Source organism: Zootoca vivipara, chromosome 12 (assembly GCF_963506605.1).
Source record: "Zootoca vivipara chromosome 12, rZooViv1.1, whole genome shotgun sequence".
Taxonomy (NCBI): Eukaryota; Metazoa; Chordata; class Lepidosauria; order Squamata; family Lacertidae; genus Zootoca; species Zootoca vivipara.
In genome coordinates this window covers 57,117,606-57,142,066 of record NC_083287.1, presented here as the reverse complement: position 1 = coordinate 57,142,066, position 24,461 = coordinate 57,117,606, and the positions used below count along the sequence as shown (strand labels likewise).

The 24,461-nt window shown below is 47.2% G+C and overlaps 1 protein-coding gene across 1 annotated transcript; it reads right to left on the bottom strand.

The window, feature by feature from the left end:
• Window positions 1-108: 108 nt before the first annotated feature.
• Window positions 109-23,776, bottom strand: LOC118092060 (gastrula zinc finger protein XlCGF57.1-like). Its single transcript, XM_035129791.2, has 4 exons — window positions 23,600-23,776; window positions 14,726-14,846; window positions 8,618-8,731; window positions 109-6,464 (listed from the first exon to the last, which is right to left on the bottom strand). Exons 1-4 carry the CDS (start codon window positions 23,621-23,623, stop codon window positions 5,134-5,136), a joined length of 1,590 nt encoding a protein of 529 aa, XP_034985682.2. The 5' UTR covers window positions 23,624-23,776; the 3' UTR covers window positions 109-5,133.
• Window positions 23,777-24,461: the final 685 nt, after the last annotated feature.

Here is a 24,461-nt window from a genome sequence, read left to right as displayed (position 1 = left end):
AAAGGGCCTTTGGTCCTCCTGGTGTTGTTGGGCTTCATGATCCCTGATCTTCCTCATTATGTTGGTTGGGGCCAATGGGACCCTGGAGCTCCACATTTGGAGGGCAGCAGGCTCCACCTCCCTGTGCTAAACCTTGTGATGTAGGAATACCACCTGTCTTTTAAAAGGGCTGGAAGAGATGCTCACTGACCTTTTTGTCAACAGTTTGGAAATATACAATAAAACAGATACTGTGACTGGGCTTAGAGTCTGTGCATTATGTCATCAGAAAGAATCTGCAGCGGTTTTATGCCACCAGGGACAGCTCCTGTCCTGTATATTCATCGCATTATTCTGAATGGTTCAGCCCAAGTTGTTGCATCTGAGAAATGGTGGTACCTTTAAAAGAAACTTCCTCAATTAAACTCAGCCGAGAAAGCCAGGCTCCTCCCATCAGTTCATCCAGCAACTACCATTTATTTTCAGAACCTTCTCTCCATCATTAGTGGTTTCAGAATTGCGTGTGTATCTCCTTTCCCTGATCCTTAGGTTATAATAAACTACTGTAGTATTTTAAACAGAAATCCACTTGAACCCTTTTGGCATATAAATATAGTAAATGAGTAAGAGTGCACACAGTTGCCAGGCAGGCTGGTCCTCAAGGCTCAAGATCTGAGTTCAAGTGCTACCTTTGTCACATAATTCCTCATGTGGTCTTTGAGCTTTCAGTCTTGTGTGTGAAAAAAAAGACCACTCTGCTCTGCCTTGGTCACACCCCACCTGAAGACCTGTGTCCAGTTCTGGGCACTACAGTTTAAGGAGAATATTGACAAGCTGGAAGGTGTGCAGAGGAGGGCAACTAAGGTGATGAAGGGTCTTGCAACCAAGCCTTACGAGGAACAGTTGAAGGAGTTGGGGATGTTTAGCCTGGAGAAGAGCAGACAAGAGAGGTGTTATGTAAGCCACCTTAAAAATCTGAAGGGCTGTCACATGGAAGATGGAGTAAGCTTGTTTTCTGCTGTTCCAGAAGGTAGGGCCCAAACTGATGGATTAAAATGACAAGAAAGGAGATTCTATCTGAACATTCGGAATAACTTTCTGACAGTGAGAGCCACTTGACGGTGAAATGAACTGCCTCAGAAGGTGGCGGGACTCTTGTCTATTGGAGGTTTTTAAACAGAGTTTGGAGGGCCACCTGTCAGGGATTCTCTAGCTGTGATACCGGCACTGCAGGGGGTTGGACTAGATGACCCCCTGGGTCCTTTCCGACTCAACAATTCTATGAATCTATGACAATCCATGATAAAAAATTGTTTTAAGTGTGATACAGGCAACCATTCACAGTATAGAGTAAGCTTTATAATAAATAGGTAATATGGATGATGGAGAAATTTGCCTAGCAGAACTTGGGCAGAATTAATTTGAATACTTTTGCAAGAAGCAAGTACTGTACGACTAAGGGAGACCTTCTGTAACCCCAACTTTGTTAAGGAGGAAGTTAATCATTTCATTTACAGCTTTATTAGAATAGATTAAGAGAGTTATAATAACTAATAGTTTACACTTCAGTTCTCTTGGCCACTGATGTGGATAATGAGGAAGAATCCCAAAGTGTTCCTCTCCAGATGACTTCAGCTGGGCTGGTGCTGCTCTGACAATTGCTATTTCATTCACATAAGTGGGAGACAGTGGGAAGGGGGGGTCACAAGAGGCAGGGATTGCAAGGTGTGATCCTGCAGATATCCCCCCACTGATGGGATTTGTACTAAAAACAGCTGGAAGGCTCCAGATTGGTCCGAAATAAGCAGTATTGTCAACCAGAACCAAACCAGCCTTTTAAGTGCACTTGAGAAAAGGAATTATCATCCTCCCCTTGTTACCATGTGTGTTCTGTGTACAACAAATTGAAATCCCCAATGAAGTGGGGATTAATTCACCCTGGTAAATCAAGAAGGGAAAAGCACACAGAAATTAGTAATTCACAAAAATTACTATCCTGTTTTATACATATCTATGCAAGTTCACTTGGGGGAAACAGATGATCACATTTTAATAATAATAAAAAAAACCCAACAACCCCAAAACAGGCTATAATCCCATAGAAACACAAAGTCCCCATAGAACTCAGTGGGGTTTGCCTCTGTATAAACATGCACAGGATTTCACTGCAAACCCTTTTGATTTGCAAAAAGGTCACCCCACAGCAAGTATTGTGCAAACTTGGGTTTAATTTGTGTCCAGCAATCTTGCCAATTCCAACCCAATAATTCTTTGGATAACGCAGACCACAGCCAGCTGAGATATTTGATCACAACTCCACAGCAAAGCAGCTGCGGGATGGGTTTTATATGTTCACATATTAAAAATGCAGGAATGTCCCTCTTCGACAAGCATGCAAATGATCAACTCCCAAATGGAACTTTAAAAGCTAATCAACTACAGTGTCTTTTTTAAAGGGAGAGATTTTTTTAAAGCTATCAAACAACCTATTTAACTACTGGAATTTTAAGAACATTTGGAGAGCCTACAATGTTGAAAACCAGATATTTCCCAACCCTAATCACTGCCGAACCATTGCATTTCAAAGAACCTGTGTTCTCCTACCATCAATTTTCAGTCCTGATCTGTGGCAATGTTTTGGTTTTAGAATGAAATAGGAGAGCAAAGCTGTCCAGTGTCGACTGGCAATGCACCAGAGACATGTCTCCCTTTCATTGGTTGTTTCCTCCTTGCCCTTTTCTTTCAAGCAGCCTCTCTGCCACTTCATTCTGTTTGCTTCCTATTCACTTGTATACTATTCCTGTGGTGGCTCTTAATCAATCAGTTCCTGTTCCCCTGCAAGGGAGCAGGGGTTTAGTTACTGGTTTTCTATTTTGCAGCCAGAGCAATTCTTCATTAATGCTTTCAATGTTATTTGTTAAAATAGCGAAGTAAAACATACATTAATAAGCAACTGCAGTGCCTGAAAAGAGGAAACCAGTAATTTAAGCCCATACTCATCCTACCTCACAAAGCAGGGTTAGAGAATGGTGCTGAGAACACCAAGGTCGCAGGTTCGATCCCCAAATGGGACAGCTGCATATGCCTGCATTGCAGGGGGTTAGACTAGATGATACTCAGGGTCTCTTCAACTCTAAAATTCTATCATTCAAGCAGCCTTGCAAATATAATAATAATAATAATAATAATAATAATAATAATAATAATAATAATAATTTATTATGTGTACCCCGCCCATCTGGCTGAGTCTCCCCAGCCACTCTGGGTGGCTCCCAATCGACTATTAAAACTATACAGCATTAAATACTGGTATTAAAAACTTCCCTAAACAGGGCTGCCTTCAGTTGTCTTTTTAAAAATAAGATAGCTGCTTATTTCCTTGACATCTGGTGAGAGGGCATTCCACAGGGCGGGTGCCACTACCGAGAAGGCCCTCTGTCTGGTTCCCTGTAACTTCACTTCTCGCAATGAGGGAACCGCCAGAAGGCCCTTGGCGCTGGATCTCAGTGTCCGGCTGAATGGTGGGGGTGGAGACGCTCATTCAGGTCTACTGGACCGAGGCTATTTAGGGCTTTAAAGGTCAACACCAACACTTTGAATTGTGCTCGGAAACGTCCTGGGAGCCAATGTAGATCTCTCAGGACCAGTGTTATGCGGTCCCGGCGGCCACTCCCAGTCACCAGTCTAGCTGCTGCATTCTGGATTAATTGCAGTTTCCGGGTCACCTTCAAAGGTAGCCCCACATAGAGCGCATAAATAAGCCTACACGAGCTAGTAGCCTGATTACCACTTGGGTGGGTAGCTCAGCTGGATGTAGAATCCTTCAGCAACCTGCCACAATTCTGTACTCATTCACCAGCCTGGCTGCACATTAAGTCGTAATCCCATGTACTCACCTAGAGACAACTCTCACAGGCAAGGGCTTAAATACAAGGCTGAATTGAGGACTTGCTTCCAAGGAAACATTATTTAGGCAGCTGCCCATGGGAGCTGGCATTGCCAAATTTCTCAAGGAGAATACACTGCTATGCTAAAGTGTTGGACGGGTCACCCGCCTTAATTCCGCATCCTGCTGATTCAGCAGTGTTAAAGGGCTCTGCCGTGGAAGCAACCTTTATCACTGGGGTACCAACTTGAATAATATATGGGGGGCAGGTAACCCCCGCCCCACATAACCAATCACATGATGCAGCACACACACACACACCATTTGAATGCCAATATTCATCAACTTCGTAGGGGCCAGGCCCCCGCAAATATTGTACTGGGGGGAGGCAAAGGGACCTTGGTCCCTAGGAGTTGGCTCCTCTGCTCCCCTGCCTGTCCCTTGCAGCTGGCAAGTGAGCAGCACGCTGCTTCTGAATGATGGGGAAGGGTCATAGCTCAGCGACAGCGTGTCTCAGGGTCATTTTCTGACTGCTTGAAACCCTGGTGCACTGCTGGCAGACAATATTGAGTCAGGTGGTCTGACTCTGTATAAGACAGCTTCCTTTACTCCTACTGAGCTCCCAACCTTAGCTATAAAATCTATCCAATAAGTGTTTGGGAGATCCATTTTAAAGCACCATTTCGCCTAGCGACTGTAGCCACATCCTACGGGAGTGAATTCCTGTTCCTACTGCCAGCTCCACGGACAAATCCAACTCTGACAGGTTCAGCAGGAGAGTTTTATTTCTCTCTCTCTCTCTGTCCTGGGCACTTTCCCATGTAGGACAGCTACTCAGAAGCCTTTGCAACAAGGACTCAAGGAATGCTGCATACTGCTGCCCCACTAGATCTAGAGCTACAAAGAGTTCAAAGTTATTGCAGTTCCCTTGAATCCACAGGATAAGGAATCGAAGCAATCCCTTCGCTGAGGACAACTGATACAGGCTTGCAAGTTACACAGAAATCTTCCATGAACTAGACACTCAAAATAAGGGGGTAAGGGTGGAAGATAAGAAATATAACTGCTTTTGTTGCAGGACCTATTTCAGCTCAAGCTAGAAACATGCTTTGCCCCCTTGTTCTCCACCTCCCCCAACCTCATCGTATGGGCCAGAGGAAGATTTCTCTGTAGCTTCCACACGCTAGTTGCTCCAAAGAAAGCCTTTGCTCACAAAGGCATCCTTAAAATGCATCACCAGGTTTCCTCCCAATGCAAACTGGTTCCCCTCATGTGTGGCTCCTCCGGTGCATGGTGAGGTATTTCGCCTGGGTGAACTTCCTGCCGCAATCGGAGCATGCAAAGGCCCGTTTCCCAGTTGCCGGGCCAGGCTGGGGTGCAGAGGGAGGCTTCTTGCTCGCGCCCGTCCCTCTGCAGACGGACTTAAACTCTGGCAGGGTCTTTGGGGGCTGAACGGGAAGAGGAGGGCCTTCCCCAGGGCTGGCTCCGCTCGGAAGGAGTCCACATTTCGCCAGCTTCTCCTCGTGCGTCCTCAGGTGGGTCTGCATGATCTCCTCATCCCGGAAGCGCTTCTCGCACCTGGGGCACGGGTAGGGCTTCTCCTTCACCTCGCGGGCCCTCTTGAGGGCCAGCGCCTTGGCGTCGCCCGCCTGCAGGAGGTGCTGCTCCCCGCGGTGGACCCTCTGGTGGCTCTTGAGGTGCTGCAGCTGGCTGCAGGTCTTGCCGCACAGCAGGCAGCGGTAGGGGCGCTCGCCGGTGTGCATCCGGTTGTGGATGGTCAGGGTGGCCTGGTTGCGGAAGGTCTTCCCGCACTCCGCGCAGGCGTAGGGCCTCTCCCCGGTGTGCACCCGAAGGTGGCTGATGAGCGGCTGCTTCTGCGAGTAGCGCTTCCCGCACGTGGTGCACGAGAAGGGCTTCTCGCCGGTGTGGACGCGCTGGTGGCTCTCCACGTGGTGCTTCTGGCTGAAGCGCTTCCCGCACTGCTGGCAGGAGAAGGGCCGCTCCCCGACGTGCACCTTCATGTGGGCCACCAGGATCTGCTTGAGCCGGAAGCTGCGCCCGCACTCCGGGCAGGAGAAGGGCCGCTCGCCTGAGTGGGTCCCATGGTGCTTGCGCAAGTCCTGCTTCTTGTTGAAGCTCTTTCCGCACTGGGCGCAGGTGTGGGGCTTCCTGGGGCCCGGGGCGGACCCAAGATGGCGCAGGAGCTGGAGCTTGGCCGTCAGGCACTTCCGCGCCTTGGGGCTGGCGTCGCTGGCCGCGGGGTCCTCCTTCTTGCGCAAGTGGGTCTTGATGTGCCGCTTCAGGTCCCCCCGCGAGGGGAAGCCCTTGGGGCACAGGTGGCACCTGAAGGGCCGCTCCCCGGTGTGCGTCCGGATGTGGATGACCATCGCCACGTTGCTCAGGAAGCTCTTGCCGCACTCGGGGCACTCGGGGGGCTTTGTCTTCAGCGTCGACTTCGGGGGACCCTCGTCCTGTGCGCTCGTCGCCCGGGTCACCGGCTTCTCCGTTCTGGAAGGGTGGACCACCTTCTTCCTCTTGTGCCGCCGGACATGGACTGCCCCTCTGCCTTCGTCCTCGTCTTCCATCCTGATCCCATCTCCTGCAGGGAAGAAAGGGAAAGGGAGAGTTTCGCCATCACCGACTCAGGGAGAAACCCCACGCTCAGTCCCCGAGAAGAACTTCGTTTGATCTTACTGCAAAAAAAGCTTTAATAAAATTGTGTTTTAAAAAAAGAACTGGCTACTGGAACAGAAAAAACACCCTGGTAGTGTTTTTTACGCAAAACACTAGAAGCGATAGCTCTGAAAAAACTAAAGATGAGTAGTAATTGGGCAGTATATAGAGAGCTGCTAACCGGAGTAGAACATCAGGTGAAATTGCAAGATTTTGAAGAGATAAGGGATATATTAACTGATTGGCTAGTTTCACCAACTAAATGATATGTTTAAGATAGATAAAAAGAAAGGTTTCGGCTATGAGACCTCAATATTTGAAAAAGATGTTAGAAAATATAAAATTACTGTTGAAAATGTATACAGTAATTACTTTTGGAATGGCATACAAAGGATGAACAGGTAAAATCTGTAATGATACACTGGGCGCGGGATCATTTGGGGGCATAATATTCAGCTTTCAGATTGGGAAAGGTTATGGAAAACTGATTTGAATTTTTGGGCATGTTGTGGTGGCGCCCACCCTGTGGTGAAGACATCTGAAGTATATGTTTTTATTTATGCTGGAAGCCTCCCATATTGTCTTGAGCAACCCAGCCAGATGGGCAGGGTACAAATAAGTATATTATTATTATCATTATCACTAGGATGACTAGACTTGTGCTTCCTCTTCCAGGGGCAGGAGCCATTATGGCCTCCTTGCCTCTGGTCAGCTTGGCAGGCCCCATTTTAACCCTGTGAGGGGGGGAAATAAAAAATCCTCCCTCGGTACCACAGCCTTTGTGGTTTCTCTCTGGCCTTCAGGTTATCTGTATCTCCCTCAGGGACTTAAGGGTTGAGGAATCTAAGGGGATCCGGGATCCTTCTTGTGGAGAGGTCAGACATATTTTTCCTCAGAATAGGCAGGGATGGGGGCAAAATGAGGGACTTAGAAGCGGTCCTCTATCTGAGGTGTTTTCCCGCCTTTTTTTCCTTCAGGAGAGCGTTTCCACGGCAACAGCCTCCAGAAGGCCGCAGCCAAATAAATGCAGAATGGCTAATTCCCTCAGGAGACTTTTTCCCCTATGAGAATTTGAATTTACTTCATTTTTTAAAAAATTATATATGCTGGATCGTAAGGGGGGGGGGAGCCCCAAAGCTTTTTACGCAAAAAGAAGGGCGGTAGGTGGAGGCATTTGGAAACGAGTTTCAGTTCGAAATAATCTGAAATAGACGGAATCGCCTCATGAGTCTGGGAGGAGTTTCGAATGGAGTGGGATTAAGTCTACTGTGCAAAACTACGGGATAACTTGGAGGTAAAAACACCAATCGCTGTTCTTATGGTTATGTTCGTATCCCAAGTTTCCCTCAGGGCGACATCCATGGCCGCCTGACGGCAACGGCAGCCCTGAGAGGTGGGCCAGGAGGGGAGGCGGGGACCGGCTCCATTCCAGCGCCAGGGAGCTGGAGGAGGGGATTTGAACCCGGGTCCCAATCCTGGTCCACATCCCGAGATGCTGCCGGTCAGAGTTTGTGCTATCTGCGAGGCCGGAGCCATGTAGGCCCGACCGCAACACCGGTAGGCCTAAGGACCAGTTATTGGGGGGGACGGGACAAGGAAAGCATAGCTGCCAAGTCCGGATCGTAAAGATCCGGGATCGGCAGCGCGCGCATGACCGGTGGCGCTTCGCCCTTCTATGGGCACCAGAAAATGGCGGTGCCGGCGCCGGAAGTCGCTTCTGCGCATGACCGGAAACACGTGAAAGCGACTTCCGGTGCCGGCGCCGCCATTTTCTGATGCCCGTAGAAGGGCGAAGCGCCACCGGAAGTCGCGTCACGCAACTTCCGGTCATGCGCGGAAACGACTTCCGGCGGCGCCGCCGCCATTTTCTGGTGCCCATAGAAGGGCAAAGCGGCACCAGAAAAATGGCCGCCGGGAAGAAGCGAATTTAAGGGACAATGCCGGGATTTTTCGCCAAGCGGGAGACCGCTGGGAAACGGTGAGAAAAAAGGGGTTTTCCCGGCGGATACGGGATACTTGGCAGCTATGCAAGGAAAGGCCTGTTTGCAAGGACCCCCCCCCCTAAAAAACCCAACTCACCCAGCCAGGGACTCTGGGGCCTCTTCCATTTGGGGGTCTTGAGGGGCTCCTCCATGCAAGGCTCCTCTTGGCGCTCGATTTTGCAGATGATCTCGGGTTTGGCGGACGGGTGCCCTGTCGTGGGAGCAGAGGACAGCATCTTTATTTCCCCTTCATTTCTTGCAAGGATATTGCATCCTTTTCTCCAGGTGGTGCAAAGTGGCCCCCTCGTTCCCCACAACAAGAAGCCTGCGAGGTAGGCCGGGCGGAGAGGTAGCAAATGGCCCAAGGCCGCCCGGCGAGCGTTGCGGACGGGTCGCAATTCGAACCCGGGTCTCGCAGGTCTCACAGAGCAACACACTCTTTTTAAAATTTTTTCATTTTTTATTTGCATTTTCAAAAGCAGGAACAGAGAGCATATTTGACCCCCCCTCCCCCCCATCCCACTTACAACTTCATACCAAATACAGTCATACCTCGGTTTAAGTACGCTTCGTAGAATCATAGAAGCGTAGAGTTGGAAGAGACCACAAGGGCCATCCAGTCCAACCCCCTGCCGAGCAGGAAACACCATCAAAGCATTCTTGACATATGCCTGTCAAGCCTCTGCTTAAAGACCCCCAAAGAAGGAGACTCCACCACACTCCTTGGTAGCAAATTCCACTGCCGAACAGCTCTTACTGTCAGGAAGTTCTTCCTAATGTTTAGGTGGAATCTTCTTTCTTGAAGTTTGAATCCATTGCTCCGTGTCCGCTTCTCTGGAGCAGCAGAAAACAACCTTTCTCCCTCCTCCATATGACATCCTTTTATATATTTGAACATGGCTATCATATCACCCCTTAACCTTCTCTTCTCCAGGCTAAACATACCCAGCTCCCTAAGCCGTTCCTCATAAGGCACCGTTTCCAGGCCTTTGACTATTTTGGTTGCCCTCTTCTGGACACGTTCCAGCTTGTCAGTATCCTTCTTGAACTGTGGTGCCCAGAACTGGACACAGTATTCCAGGTGAGGTCTGACCAGAGCAGAATACAGTGGTACTATTACTTCCCTAGATCTAGATGCTATGCTCCTGTTGATACAGCCCAGAATTGCATTGGCTTTTTGAGCTGCTGCATCACACTGTTGACTCATGTCAAGTTTGTGGTCTACCAAGACTCCTAGATCCTTTTCACATGTACTGCTCTCAAGCCAGGTGTCACCCATCCTGTATTTGTGCCTTTCATTTTTTTTTTTTGCCCAAGTGTAGTACTTTACACTTCTCCTTGTTAAAATTCATCTTGTTTGCATTTTGCTTCAGTTTGAGTACTTTCAGTTTAAGTGCTCCGCGGACCCGTCTGGAACAGATTAATCCACTTTCCATTACAGTACTTTCAATGGGAAACAAAATAAAAAAAATTCCTTCCAGCAGCACCTTAAAGACCAACTAAGTTTTTTATTTTGGTATGAGGTTTCATGTGCATGCACACTGAAACAGAAGTCCCCAGACGCTTATATATAGAGAAAGGGTGGGGAGGGGTATCACTCAGAAGGGTGGTGGAAATGGGTGATTGACTGACTGATAGCTGTTGACGACTGTAAACGACTGCAAATGGTCTTGCATGAAAAAGGATGAGATGGCTGAAGATCGCTTTATCATGTATAATGAGATAAGAATCCAACGTCTCTGTTCAAACCAGGTCCCTCCATGGTTTTAAGCTTGGTGATAAGTTGCAATTCAGCAACTTCTCTTTCCAGTCTATTTCTGAAATTTGTTTGTAGTAAGACAGCTACTTTGAGATCTTGTATAGAATGTCCTGGGAGATTGAAGTGTTCTCCTACTGGTTTCTCTGTCTTGTAATTCCTGATGTCAGATTTATGTCCATTTATCCTTTGACGTAGGGTTTGGCCTCTTTGTCCAATATAGAGAGCTGAAGGGCACTGTTGGCATTTGATGGCATACACAATGTTAGAGAATGAGCAATTAAGTAGTCCTGAGATGGGAAAGTTTGCTTCAGGTTAAGTACAGACTTCCGGAAGCAGTTGCATACTTAAACCGAGGTACCACTGTACAGAATATCTGCATATACCATATGACTTCCCTTCCACACTTTTCCTGGTTCCTTTTGCTTTTCTACTACTCCGCGTAATCCACATCTTTTTCATCATCCCATTTGTTATCTATTAAATACCCTATTTCAACTCTGCTGGATTTACATGAGACCTGCTAAGCTACGTCTTTGTCTATACTGGTTCTTGAAATAGTAAATTATCCATTCCTTCTTATATTCCTCATCTTCGTTTTCTCTTATCCTGGACCAGCCAGTTCAGCATATTCAAATATATTACACTGCCATTCTTCCTTAGTGGGTACTATGCTTGTTCTCCACCTTTGTGCCAATAAGGTTCTAGCTGCGGCGGTGGCATATAGTAGTAAACTCTTTTGTTTCTTTGGGACCTCCATTGTTACCATCCCCAAGAGCAAAATCTCAGGTGTTTGGGGGGAAGTTTTTTAAAACTATCTTTTTTAATTCATTATATATAGTTCCCCAATATTCCTTAATTATTTTACAGGACTACCACATTTTTTAAAAAAAGATCCCTCAATTTCATTACACTTCCAACATATATCTTTTTCTTTTTTAGACATTTTCGCCAATCTGATGGGTGTTAAGTACCCTCTGTGGGCCATTTTCATCATATTTTATTTTATTGCATAAAGTACGTATTTATTTTCCACAACCTTCCCCATAATTCATAATCAATATGATGACCCACATCTTGTGCCGGACCAACACTCTAACCACTACACCAGGCGGGCTTGCAGCACCTCCCTTATGGTCGTCCAAGAATGACGACAGGATGTTGCCACTATCCCTTATGCCCGCAGCAGGTGCCTTCGTTCTGCAGGTCGGTCTCTCCTCCAAGCCCCCGCACCATCAAAAACTAGCGCCAATGAAACTCAGAGCAGGGCCTTCATCGTGGCTGCCCCTGATCTGTGGAATTGTATCCCTGTTGGAATATGACATGCACCCCAGGCGGCACTTTTCTGAAACAACTGAAGACATTGTTTCATTTCAACAGGCTTTTCAGGCTGGATGAAAAAGCCGCTGGCTTAGAAGTGCTCATTTTGTACTGTTTCAAAATCTACCTCAGTGGTTAGCGTATTGTATCAGTTTTCAAAGTGATTCGAAACAACGACAACTATTTCTAGCTCTTCTGAATGACATAGTGATAAATTGCCTCGAGATGCATGCGGAAATAGAGTCATAAAATAAATAAATAGTAATACCTGTTCCGCATTTGTAAGAACTCTTTATTTTTTAGTGTGGTGACACTCTCGAACTCCCTGCCTCTTGACGTCAGGTGAGCACCTTCACTGTATTCTTTTCGGCACCTCTGGGTCCGCTTAGCACACTTTGGGAGCACACTGAATTACAGAGATGATTTGTGGCTGGGTGATGGCACTGCCCTTCCCTTCCTCCTGCACCCTCCACAAAGATGCTCCAAAGAGTTGGGGGAACCCCCAGAACAGATTTAGGGGGCACGTAACAGTATTGACAGAATGCCTGGTTTTCATCATTATTTTAATTGTGTAATGTATTTTATTCTGTTTTACATACTTTGTTCTGTAATGGCTTTGGCCACGCAAATAAATAATATTCGTATTTATAATATATCAGTCATGGGGGATGTAATCCACTGGGAGCAGTCAAATACAACATTCCTTGTTTTGCTAGAGTGGGCGTGCAAAGGGATGTTTGGTCCAGCCAGTCAAAACTTCCTGTTCCTCCTGGCCTGGAGCATCCTTCCTTGCATGTGACTAGTGGGTAGGCGTGACCTTTTCAGACCTGGTAAAAGGACAAGGCATGCTGCCACTCTCTCTCTTTTCCATCTTCTTTTCGTCCTGCAAACTTCCTGGAATGAACTGCTGGCTGCCCGCCAAGCAGTCCCCCAGGTCATCTTCCTTATGGGATAAACCTGTTAGTATAAATTTGTAACTTTAAGCCTTAAGTCTGCCTTCAGGGATCACACGGTGCTCTGCCTGATCATGAGTAAATTTTCCTTTTGTTACTTATAAATATAATTGTGGTGTCCTTATTCTTTTAGGAGGGATTCAAGGGCGTCTTACCAGGAAAATATTAGAACACAATGAGGACAAGCCTGATTGAATTGCATATTGTCTTAAGAAACTCACATGAGTTTGCAACTAGTTTTCTGCTTTGTAAATGGGAATGCACTCTGCTAAGTAAAGAAACTTTCTAACGCAAGTTAGAAAAGATAGTAATATATCCTCTCCTGCCACCCTGAACATTCCCACAAATCATACTAGCAACCTAAGGTTATAAATAAGAGCATCCCTCTAGCATTACTTTCTAGATACCAGGATGCTTATCAGTTACAGTGGTGCCTCGCTAGACGAAATTAATTCGTTCCAGGACTCGTTCCAGAAAATTTCGTATAGCGAGGCACCGTTTCCCATAGGAATGCATTAAAAGTCAATTAATGCGTTCCTATGGGCTCCGGGGGAACTGGTGGCGGCGGCGGCGCTTGCTCTCTTGGCTCGGGGAAGGCAGGCAGGCACTTCCCCGAGCCAAGAGAGCAAGCACCGTTGCTGCCAACGACAGAGCCGGATCGGACGAAGCTTCAGAAGCTTCGTCGGATCCGGCTCTGTCGGGAGGGGTGGGGGAAAGGCGAAGGAACGGTCCTGCGCCTTTCCCCCACCGCCGCCAAGCCAGTGCCAGAGCCGAAGTGTGGCGCTGCGGCCGGGGGCTTTTCGCACTTTGCCTCCCCCTTGGCTCAGGGAAGGCAAATGGCAAAAAGCCCCCTGCAGCGCCTGCCTCCCCCGACACTGAACGCAACTTCGGAGACCCGAAGTTGCGCTCTGTGCCGGGGGTGCGGGGCGAGAGGCGGTGGGGGGGGGACACCTTCTCCCGCCGCCGCCTCCCACCTGCCTCCCCCGACACTCGGCTTTCTCGGGGAACGCAAGCGGGTGGGCTAGGTGTCCCCCGCTTACGTTCCTTGAGAAAGTCGCAGCACAAAGCCGGCATGGGGTGCAGCCTCGGAAGCCTCCGAAACTGCACCCCATGCCGTCTGCAGCGGGGGGTTTCCGTCGTTTGCCTCCCCCTTGGGGGAACGCAAGTGGCGAAAACCCCCCGCTGCTAACTGCCTTTGGCTGGGGTCTGGTGGCGATAGCGGCAAGAAGGGGTCCGGAAGAAGGCAAAGGAAGATCAGCTGAGAGGCGGTGACAGCTGTCAGTGCTTCTCAGCTGGTCTTCCTTTGCCTTCTTCCTGTGCTGCAGCTCGTTCCCCTTTGCTAGACGAATGCCCCTTTAGGTTTTGCAATTGGAGGTTTTTATGGCCACACTTCGCAAGATGAAGCGGTGGCCATAAAAAAACTCATTGTCTTGCGAGGCAACCTCCGATCGCAAAACCTATTTGTATAGCGGAAAATTCATCTTACAGGGCATTCTTCTAGCGAGGCACCACTGTATTGTATACCATGCCAGGACTCCTACAGAAGGCTATCCAGCAGCCTCCTCCTGGATGGACTGTCAAGTGAGGGAACCAGCTGTATTCACAGCATCTGGGGACATGTTCAAGGGAAACCATACTGTCCCCTGGACTAGGACCTGGGAGATAAGGGTTCAAATCCCCACTCAGCCAGTAAGTTCCCACCCAGGATGACCTAGGACCAGTCACTGCCTCTCAGCCTAACCTACCTCTCAGCATTGTTGTGGGATATAAATTCAATGAAAAAAAAACGGCAAATGGGGAGGGTTGCTGTTGTTGCAATCTGGTCCTGCATGCAGGTTTTCCACTGAGGCATTTGGCTCGGCCACCATGAGAACTGGATGGCAGACAAGATGCGCTCTCTTTGGCCTCATCTGGCAGCCAGGCTCTTCTGATGCTCTTCTGCAGGCACCAAGCGGGTGAAACGCTGGTCTAAAGTCAAACGAAAAGTTTCAGACTGGCGCTTGGGCTACAGTTTGCACGTTGCAAAATCTTACATCAGCCCCCACGTCGGTTCAACGAAGAGATCCTTTCTCCCCTGCAAACCCTGACATCTCTAAGCCAGGATCGTTTATCTGCTGCCTCCAGACTCTGAGGAACATCAAAGGACACCCAAGCAGGGAATGAGGGAGATCCTTACCCAGAGAGGTGACCGCTTCATAGTTGTCCACCATCACGGCCCGGTAGAGGTCCTTCTGCCACTCTGCTAGCTCCGCCCACTCCACCGAGGAGAAATAGATGGCCACGTCTTCAAACATCACCTGCGGCAATGAGAAAGGGAACCTGGAATGGAGTTCTGGACAGCCCCCTCTGCTAGTGGGTGTGATGATGACAGCCCTCACAGGCCTCATCCTGCATTGCAGGGGATTGAGCTGGATGACTCTTGGGGTCCCTTCCAACTCTGCAATTCTATGATTCCAGCTCTTTTGAATTGAGAACTCTCTCTGTGTTTCCTGGGAAGGGGCCAGTCAAGAGAGGAGGATGGAAGATGGATGGCCTGGAAAGAAGGAAAGGCATCCATAGACAAGAGGTTAGCAAAACAGAGCCACAGAGTATGGCCGGAGGTGCACATTTTGACTACGGGGGTTGGACGAGATGAGCTTTAGGATCCCTTCCAACTCTACACATCTGTGAGCTGCTCCTATTACAGACCCTCCCTTGAAGCCTTACACCTTCTTTCCCAAGAAAGCACTTGCAATTCAAACCTGTAACTGGTTAAGAGATCAGAACCATTAACTCTACCCTAAAACAAAACATGGCTTGCAATTAGTCTAAGCATCCAACTCCACAGGACACCAAATCCTTAAAAACCGGTTTCTCTGTTGTCAAGAAGTCCTGATGGTTTCCATTTTGTTTCATTTGCTTATTTATTTGTATACTGCCCTTCAGCCAAAGATGACAGGGGAGTTCACAACACTAAAATACAAAATAAGAAAACAAAATGTATAATAAAAGCAAAAACCAAAAAAGGAATCCCCCTCCTAATTTGTTGTCAAATTAAATATCCAATTCCCTTTCCATTTTTTGAAAGCCTTCCTTTCAAATAGCAGAACTAGAGGATGGAGACATTGACAATGCTTCATGATGTGCCACGGATGATTCTGGAAGCAGAATCCCAGTCAAGTATTTCTATCCTCCCACATCTCCAGCAAGGGTCCACAAAACCCTCTCCAGCACTTCCACATTTCTGACACTGATCTGATCAACAGTACACCTTCCAAATTTAAAGGCATTAGCTGCCATCAACAGAGAAACTGCTTTACTTCAAAACAAAATTCCTTCCAGTAGCACCTTAGAGACCAACTAAGTCTGTCAGAATTGATGCTTTTGAATTATGGTGCTGGAGGAGACTCTTGAGAGTCCCATGGACTGCAAGAAGATCAAACCTATCCATTCTTAAGGAAATCAGCCCTGAGTGCTCACTGGAAGGACATATCGTGAAGCTGAGGCTCCAATACTTTGGCCACCTCATGAGAAGAAGAGAAGACTCCCTGGAAAAGACCCTGATGTTGGGAAAGATGGAGGGCACTAGGAGAAGGGGACGACAGAGGACGAGATGGTTGGACAGTGTTCTTGAAGCTACGAACATGAGTTTGACCAAACTGCAGGAGGCAGTGCAAGACAGGAGTGCCTGGCGTTCTCTGGTCCATGGGGTCACGAAGAGTCGGACCCGACTAAACAACAAAGTCTGTCATTGGTATGAGCTTTTGTGTGCATGCACACTTCTTCAGATACCTGAATATATTTTTTTAAAAAAATATTTTGTTTCGACTACGGCAGACCAACATGGCTACCTACCTGTTTTACTTCAAGTCAGCAGACAGAATATTATCTACCAAGGAAAGGAAAGGATGGAGCTCTCTCCATAATCTCTCCTCCAATCTCATGCATGCACAAAACCTTCTGTAATTAAAGTCCTCCATTTTCTCCAGCGGACATATTACGGTCGACTTTTAAAAATGGAGTTTGGTGCCACTTTAACCATTCAGGAAGGGCTTCCATATTTATAGGCTCTCCCTGGGGATATCATGCTGCTGCAATTGTTGAACATCCAGCTAACACTTGGACTGCAACCATTTATAAAAGGGGGGAGCTCTCCTACACCCCCCCCCGCCACCGCATATATGATCACATATTCTCAATAAGCTGTGCTTTTTGCCAGATGGCATAATTACCTAGTTCCCCATTCCAATTAAATTGCTCGTGGTGGCTTAGACGATTGTCAGGAGGTTGCAGGGCTTCGTTTTAATCTATATTTGCCCCAGATTTTTATAGCCAGATGCAGGATGGGGTGTCATTGTTCCAGACTGCTTTTATTATTAGTCCAAGGCATTATTAGAAAAGACATAACGACAATGCAAAATTTATCTGTTCAAGCTGCAGTCAATAATAATAATAATAATAATAATAATAATAATAATAATAATCCACCTGCGTGCTATCCTGGGTGTCAAAAGGCAGTATATAACTGTTTCCATATGCAAACTCATTCTATTTGCATGATCAAGAACAGCAATGCACTGGGGTGCTCAGATCTCCCAATCCACCAGTATTGTTCTAGAAGCACCAGTTGCTGTTTGCTTCCATATAGTCCTCACCTATTGAACACTGATCCAGTCTGGTGTAGTAGTTAAAAGAGTGTTGGACTGGGACCTGGGTTCAAATCCCCATTTAGCCATGAAGCTCACTGGGTGACCTTGGGCCAGTCACTCACACGCAACCTAACCTACCCCTCAGGGTTGTTGTGGGGATATGTTGTAAAGCAGGGGTAGGCAACCTAAGGCCCATGGGCTGGATGCGGCCCAATCACCTTCTCAATCCGGCCCACGGATGGTCTGGGAATCAGCGTGTTTTTATATGAGCAGGTGTCCTTTTATTTAAGGGAGGCTTTTAATGTTTAATAGATTACTGTGTTTTATTTTTCTGTTGGAAGCCGCCAGAGTGGCTGGGGAAACCCAGCCAGATGGGCGGGATATAAATAAATTATTATTATTATTATTATTATTATTATTATTATTATTATTATTATAAAATGCATCTCTGGGTTATTTGTGGGGCATAGGAATTGGTTCATTCCCCCCCCAAAAAAATATAATCCGGCATAGGAATTGGTTCATTTCCCCCCCCAAAAATATAATCCGGTCCACTACATGGTGGACCGTGGACCGGCCCACGGCTAAAAAGGTTGCTGACCCCTGTTGTAAAGCATGAGACTCAGGGTTGTGGGTTCGAGCCCCCATTTGAGCAAAAGATTCTTGCATTGCAGGGGGTAGGGCTAGATGACCACCGTGGTCCCTTCCAAGTCTACTCTTCTAGGATTCTATAGGGAGGGGGAAGAACCACGTAAACCACCTTGAGCTCCTTGGAGGAAAAGGTGGGATATAAATTGAAAGGCTGGCCAAACACATTTCACACCATGAGGATGTGGAATTGGTGCCTCACACAAGTGAAGGGGATGTATTTTTTAAGGATTCCCATGTGGGGGTGAGGTGGGGACAAAACCTGCACACCCCTGCAGCAACTATCACACCAGAGACAAAATTCTTGCCCCGGTATATATATATATATATATATATATATATATATATATATATATATATATAGTGGAACATAAAAATAAAGGGAACATAAAAATCCCCTCTCAGAATAGTTATAAACTATAGAAGCTTTGGTGCTCTTGCGCTTGAACTCTGCTTGCTCATTCCCCATTCAGAAATTATTTCGCTACAATGGTGGAAAGCGCCTCTCTTGCAGAAGGCATATGAAGACTCAGAAATAAAAAGGTTTTTTTTTAATTAAGAAAATAAATCAGGTATACAGATGTATGACAGAAAATGAAAGGCGCAGGACAAAAATGGCTGGAAGTATGTAATCACTTAGGGTGGGTGGAGGGGAGGGTGGTGGGATGCTGAGGTGTGTATTTTGATTTGATTTGATGTTATTAGAGGAGACTTTATTCTATCTTTTTTTCCTTTTCTTTTTTGTGCGTGTAGTTATTGCAATTATAACTGAAAAATTGTCTTTTATGTTTTGCTCTTGTTTTGTTTCCATTTCTATTCCATCTTTATTTTTGTTTGTTTGTGTTCATATGAGTTGTAATTCTTTTATTTAATCCTTATCTTTTTGTTTGTGTTTATATGATTTGTAATGTTTGAAAATAAACAAAGAATATTTTTATATATATAAAAAAGAACTCTGCTTGCTCATTTCCCACACGCATCTTTTCTTATGTTCTTGAAATACTATAACTCAACAAGCTTCAAGACAGAAAAGGAAGAAAGGGTTCTCCATGCACCTGGGCTCAGGTAGCAATGCCAGTCGCGGAAAACTGCAGGAGAGACTGCTCTTGTGCTCGGGTCCTATTGGGGCTTCTGTTTGGCCGCTGCGAGAACAGGATGCTGGACTAGAGATATGTGACTGGCCTGATCCAGCAGGCTCTCCTTATGTTCCTATGTAAAGGAGACCCTCCCTGCCTGAGATCTGAGGGTTGCTGCCAGTCAGGGAACACTGTGCCAGATGGTTCTATAGTCTGGTGAGATACAAGGTGGCTTCCTGCGTTACTTAACAGCTTGCCGCCTTCCTTTTCAAGCAGCTGCTTCCATTTCAGGGGCAGAGGATCCACTCAAAACAACAATAGCGCGCTGGTGTTCGGGGAAGATGGGGAAGTGTGCTTCTTTCCCACAGCTTGAGGGGTCAGCGCTCATCTAGAATGAAGTTGCACTGTCATCGGGGGCAGCTGCCGAATGGCATCTCTGTCATCAGGGACAACCCACCGAAACTCAACCCATCTCTGGGCAGCGTGTGATCTGAACCGCAGGTCGTGGGTTTGCTTGGGCAAAGTCTTAGATGCGCTTTCTTACAGTGGTCTGAGCAGCAGTTGTGTAGGACAGGAAGGTGCCTCGAGGAAGACTAAGAAGAATAAGGGCTTCCTGTTTCAGGAACACCCACTGAGGTTTGTGTGTTTGCTTTTATAAACACTTTTATTACATTTTTTGAAAGAACAAAGAACAAGCTTAACAAAACGTAACATGAAGGTCGAAAACGGTCCCAGTGAGTTCCAGGGGAGCATTTAGGTACATAGCATGGTGGATTGTAACATTTTCACTCTAGTAAGTCTCTCCAAAGATGTCATAGAATCATTGAATTGTAGAGTTCGAAGGTACCCCCCGAGGGTCATCTAGTCCAACCCCCTGCAAATCATAAATCACAGCTAAAGAATTCACAACAGATGGGAACCTAACCTATGTTTCAAAACCTTCAATGAAGAAGAGCCCACCACCTTCGGAGGAAGTCAGTTCCACTGTTGAAAAGCTCTTGTTTTCAGAAAGTTCTTCCTGATATATTAGTTGGAATCTCCTTTCTTATAACTGAAAGGCACTGGTTCGAGTCCTACCCTCCAGAACAAGCTTTGTTCCATCTTCCATGGGACAACCCTTCAGATATTTGAAGATGCCTATCATATCTTCTCTCATTCTTCTCTTCTCCAGGCTAAACATCCCCAACTCCCTCAATCGTTCCTCATAAGGCTTGGCTTCCAAACCCTAGATCATATTTGAGATGCTTTATCATCTTAATAACAAAGTGATATGATATGATAATAATGTTCTTATTTCTTACATTCTGTTCTCCAGTACCTCTAATGTGACCCATATTAACATTTTTGTTCAGACCTAAGTCTGTTCTCACTTCTTCATTACCCCTGTTTCCTTACTGGCATTTAAAATGGCTGCATTGCTTAGGCATAGGTAAACCCTCCGTCGAAGAAAACTCTCTTGGAGCCAAAGGGAAGGAACATGGTCATCTACTACCTGGTGTCAGGCTGCTATGGCAAGCCAGTCATCCTTAGCACGACTAACTCAACATCAGATCTGCTCCTGATATATGGAGAATTATTGTGTATGTATATCATCGCTGTTCCCAACCATCCTGTAGCAGTGAGTTCCAAGGGGCAAATGTGCAAGATGCACAAAATCAGCTTGCCACTCCGCATTTTTCACCATCCTGTCTGTTACATCTTTCTCCCCATCCCAGCACACAAATAAATAATATGTTGGCCAACTTTCTGCTTCTACCTTTAAACACGCCTGCTGAAAACTTTTATTCCTCCAGGCCCATGCAGGCAATTAAGAATACGTATAATAATAATAATAATAATAATAATAATAATAATAATAATAATTTATTTGTACCCCGCCCATCTGGCTGAGTCTCCCCAGCCACTCTGGGTGGCTTCCAATCGAACATTAAAACAATACAGCATTAAATATTAAAAACTTCCCTAAAAAGGGCTGCCTTCAAATGTCTTTTAAAAATAGGATAGCTGCTTATTTCCTTGACATCTGTTGGAAGGGCGTTCCACAGGGCGGGTGCCACTACCAAGAAGGCCCTCTGTCTGGTTCCCTGTAACCTCACTTCTCGCAATGAGGGAACCACCAGAAGGCCATCGGTGCTGGATCTCAGGCTGAATGATGGAGACGCTCCTTCAAGTATACAGGACCGAGGCCATTTAGGGCTTTAAAGGTCAGCACCAACACTTTGAATTGTGCTTGGAAATGCACTGGGAGCCAATGTAGGCCTTTCAAGACCGGTGTTATGTGGTCTTGGCGGCCGCTCCCAGTCACCAGTCTAGCTGCCGCATTCTGGATTAATTGCAGTTTCCTTCAAAGGTAGCCCCACTACCAAATCAGGTAGTTAACTGATGCCTGATTTTCACTTTTATATGAAATGAAATGAAATTGTTTATTACGGTTATAAACCAGCTCCAACAGCACATTCACAAAAAATAGAATCTGGATTTATAAACAATATACAGCAAACCGCTTAAGACTTAAAATTGAATTAAACAAACATAAGAAAACCTAAAAGTTTAAAATTTGAGATACCATACAGAATGACCCTGTCACCCTGGAGGCTCCCTTTGACTATTTTCCCCACAGACAGGCTAACTTGGTCTGGGAGGATAGACTGTGTCTGCAAATCTGCGTGCAGAATCTGGCGACTGACCAGGTCGTCTTTTGATCTTTTCCTAAAAGGAGGGCATTCAATTTAGACTTCTCTGGAAGGTCAGCAAGCCTCTCCAGTAGGGAAGCAATGGTGTCTCTGCGTGCCTCATCGTAGAAGGGGCAACTAAAGAATAAATGTTCGGGGCTTCCTATTTCCCCTAGTGGGCAGGTACACAGTCTCTGGTCGTATGGGACTTTTCCGAAGGATCCTTCCAGAACTGGCGATGGTAACGCCGAGCTTCGGGCAAGAGTAAAGGCCCTTCTTGCGTTTCTGGATTCGAGATAATAGAGGTATGCAGCCGGGGCAGCAACGTATCTCTCATTTTCTGCGATTATGAAGTCAGGGGACCTCAGGCTGTCCTGCTGTCTCTCAGAATCTATAATTCTTTCTTTGACCTCGGATCTTGCTTGACCCAGGCCCAGATTTAAAAGGGCTTGGGGAGCAAAGCCCAGTTTCTGGAGGGTGTTCAGGACTGCTACCAGCCATCCAGACTGAAACTGATCGCAAAGGATCAGAGGAGCTATGCCTCGGGGCCGCAATTTCAAGGTGAGCCATTGATAGATAGATATTAAGCTAATATAAGCCTCGACTCTCATTAGCCCTGTTTCTAATCTAACCCATGCGTTTGGAACACATCTGGGGACTTGTAGGAGGGCTCTGAGGAGTTTGGACTGAACTCTCTCAAGGGGAATGAAGGAAGAGGATGGTGGGCCCATGAACGATCCGTAGAGGAGCTGGGCCAACGTTTTGGCCCTGTACAGTTTTAGGGCTGTGGGGACATAAGAGCCCCCTTTGTTTCTAAAGAATTTCAGAATGCAGTTTGCGGATCTTTCCCCAGCACTCCCAGTAGAATTTATATGGATTTTGTTGGCTCCCGAAGCCTGGACTGCCATTCCCAAACACTTATAGTTCGACACTTGTTGTAATTTGTGGCCTTGTGAGTTCCCAGTTTCTGATCTTTGGTTTTTCCCCGAAGGCAAGAATCTTTGTCTTCTGGTAATTTGTTGTGAGGCGTTCTGTTTCACAGTAGACTGCCAGTTCTATTAGAGCTCTTCTTAGCCCTATGGGGGATCTGGAGAGAACTACTGCATCGTCGGCGTATAGCAAAACCGAGATATGCCGGATTGCTATCTTTGGAGGGTGGAATTCTAGGTTACTAAGAGTGTTCACCAGGTTATTTATATAAAAATTAAATAGTGAAGGGGCCAAAAGGCACCCTTGCCTGACTCCCTTGTATGTTTTAATGGGCTCTTTCACTTTTATATGGTTTCTTTGCACACACTACTGTGAACCACTTTGATTTTATTTTAATGAAATAGCAGCATTCAAATATTTTAATAAATAAACAAACCTACTGCCCTCCAGATGCTTTGCACTACAACTCCCAGCAGCCCCGAGCCACCACAGGCGTGCTCCCATCAGCTGCACCACCATGTGGGCAGGGGCTGATGGGATTTGTAGTCCAAAACATCTGGAGAAGGAAAGCACTAATAGAAAGCAAGACCAACCCATTCCAGAAGCCAGACATGTCTTGGGGGGGGGGGGGCTGCCTTCCTGAATAGCCTCACTGAAAATGCGGGATCCCTAAGCTCCCCTCGCCGCCCTCTGGACCTACCTTCGCGGAGCAGGTGTGTGGACGGTGGGGGAAGAACCATTCCCAGTTCATCAAAAAGACGAAACCCCCCAATTTAAAGCCCCTCTTTATTGCTATTTAGATTTAGGGGCTTGTTGCCTCGTTAAGCTTTAGGGTTGGGGGCGCAGAGGGATCCTTTCCTGCCTCCCAAGCCCACTGGGAAAGAGGGTGGCGCCACTCTGCACGTGCTCAGAGGCGCCCTTGCGGCAGCGCCTGGGCTCTTATCCATTCGAAGAAGCGGGTGGAGTTTGAGACTCTGCTCTCTCCCTGCACTAAAGGAAGACTAAAGGCGAGCGCCGCCCCCTCCCCGGAACAGACATCTCCCGCTGTGGCTGTGGCTGTTGCTGCTGCCGCAAGGCCTGGCGTCTGCCCCCTTACCTGTGCATGAGCCCCCAAGGCCATGGCGGGGTGCAGGACAAAGGCAGAATGCAGATTGCAGCAGGAGGAGGCGCCGCGGACACCTCTGCCGCCGCCGCTGCTTCTTGCTAGGGCTGGGAGGATTAAAGGCGCCCCGGACGCCTGTCCAGACCAGAGCAGGCGATGCGGGATGCTGCAATCTCCAGGAGGAGGAGGAGGAGGAGGAAGAAGAAGAGGAGCAGCAGCTCTCGGCCTTCCAGCCTCGCTTCCCGGAGCATCCTGGGAAATGGAGTCCGGCCTGGGGAGCGGGCCATGGGAAAAGGCAACGCTGCGAAAGCGTGGTCTCTTCTTTTTTGGAGGGGGTTTGTCAGAGTCTCACAGCCCCTTTCCTTGCCCATTGCAGCAGCCGTGAAAGGACTCAGGAATCTAGGAAGATGCTTAACACGATAAGTCTGGCTCCACCAAGCTCACTACTGCCGGCACAGGCAAGCAGCAGCAGCAACTCTCCGGGGTTTCAGGCAGGAAGCCTCTCCCAGATCTACCTGGGATTAAAACCTGGGACTTTCTGGGTGTCAAGCAGATGCTCTGCCACCAAGCTGTGGTCCTGTACCAGGAATCTAGGAAGCTGCCTTATTTAATTTATACATTTATTGCATTTATATGCCACCTTTTCCTTCAAGGACCACAAGGCAGCATGTATATGGTTTTCCCTCCTTATTTAATCCTCACAACTACCCTGTGAGATACGTAGGTTAGGAAGAAACGACTGGCAGTGAGCTTCAGGTCCGAATGCACATTTGATCCCTGGTTTCCCAGGTCCTAGTCCAACACTTTAGCCACCAGGGCCGGCTCTAGGGGTAGGCTGGGTGGCGTGGGGTGCCAG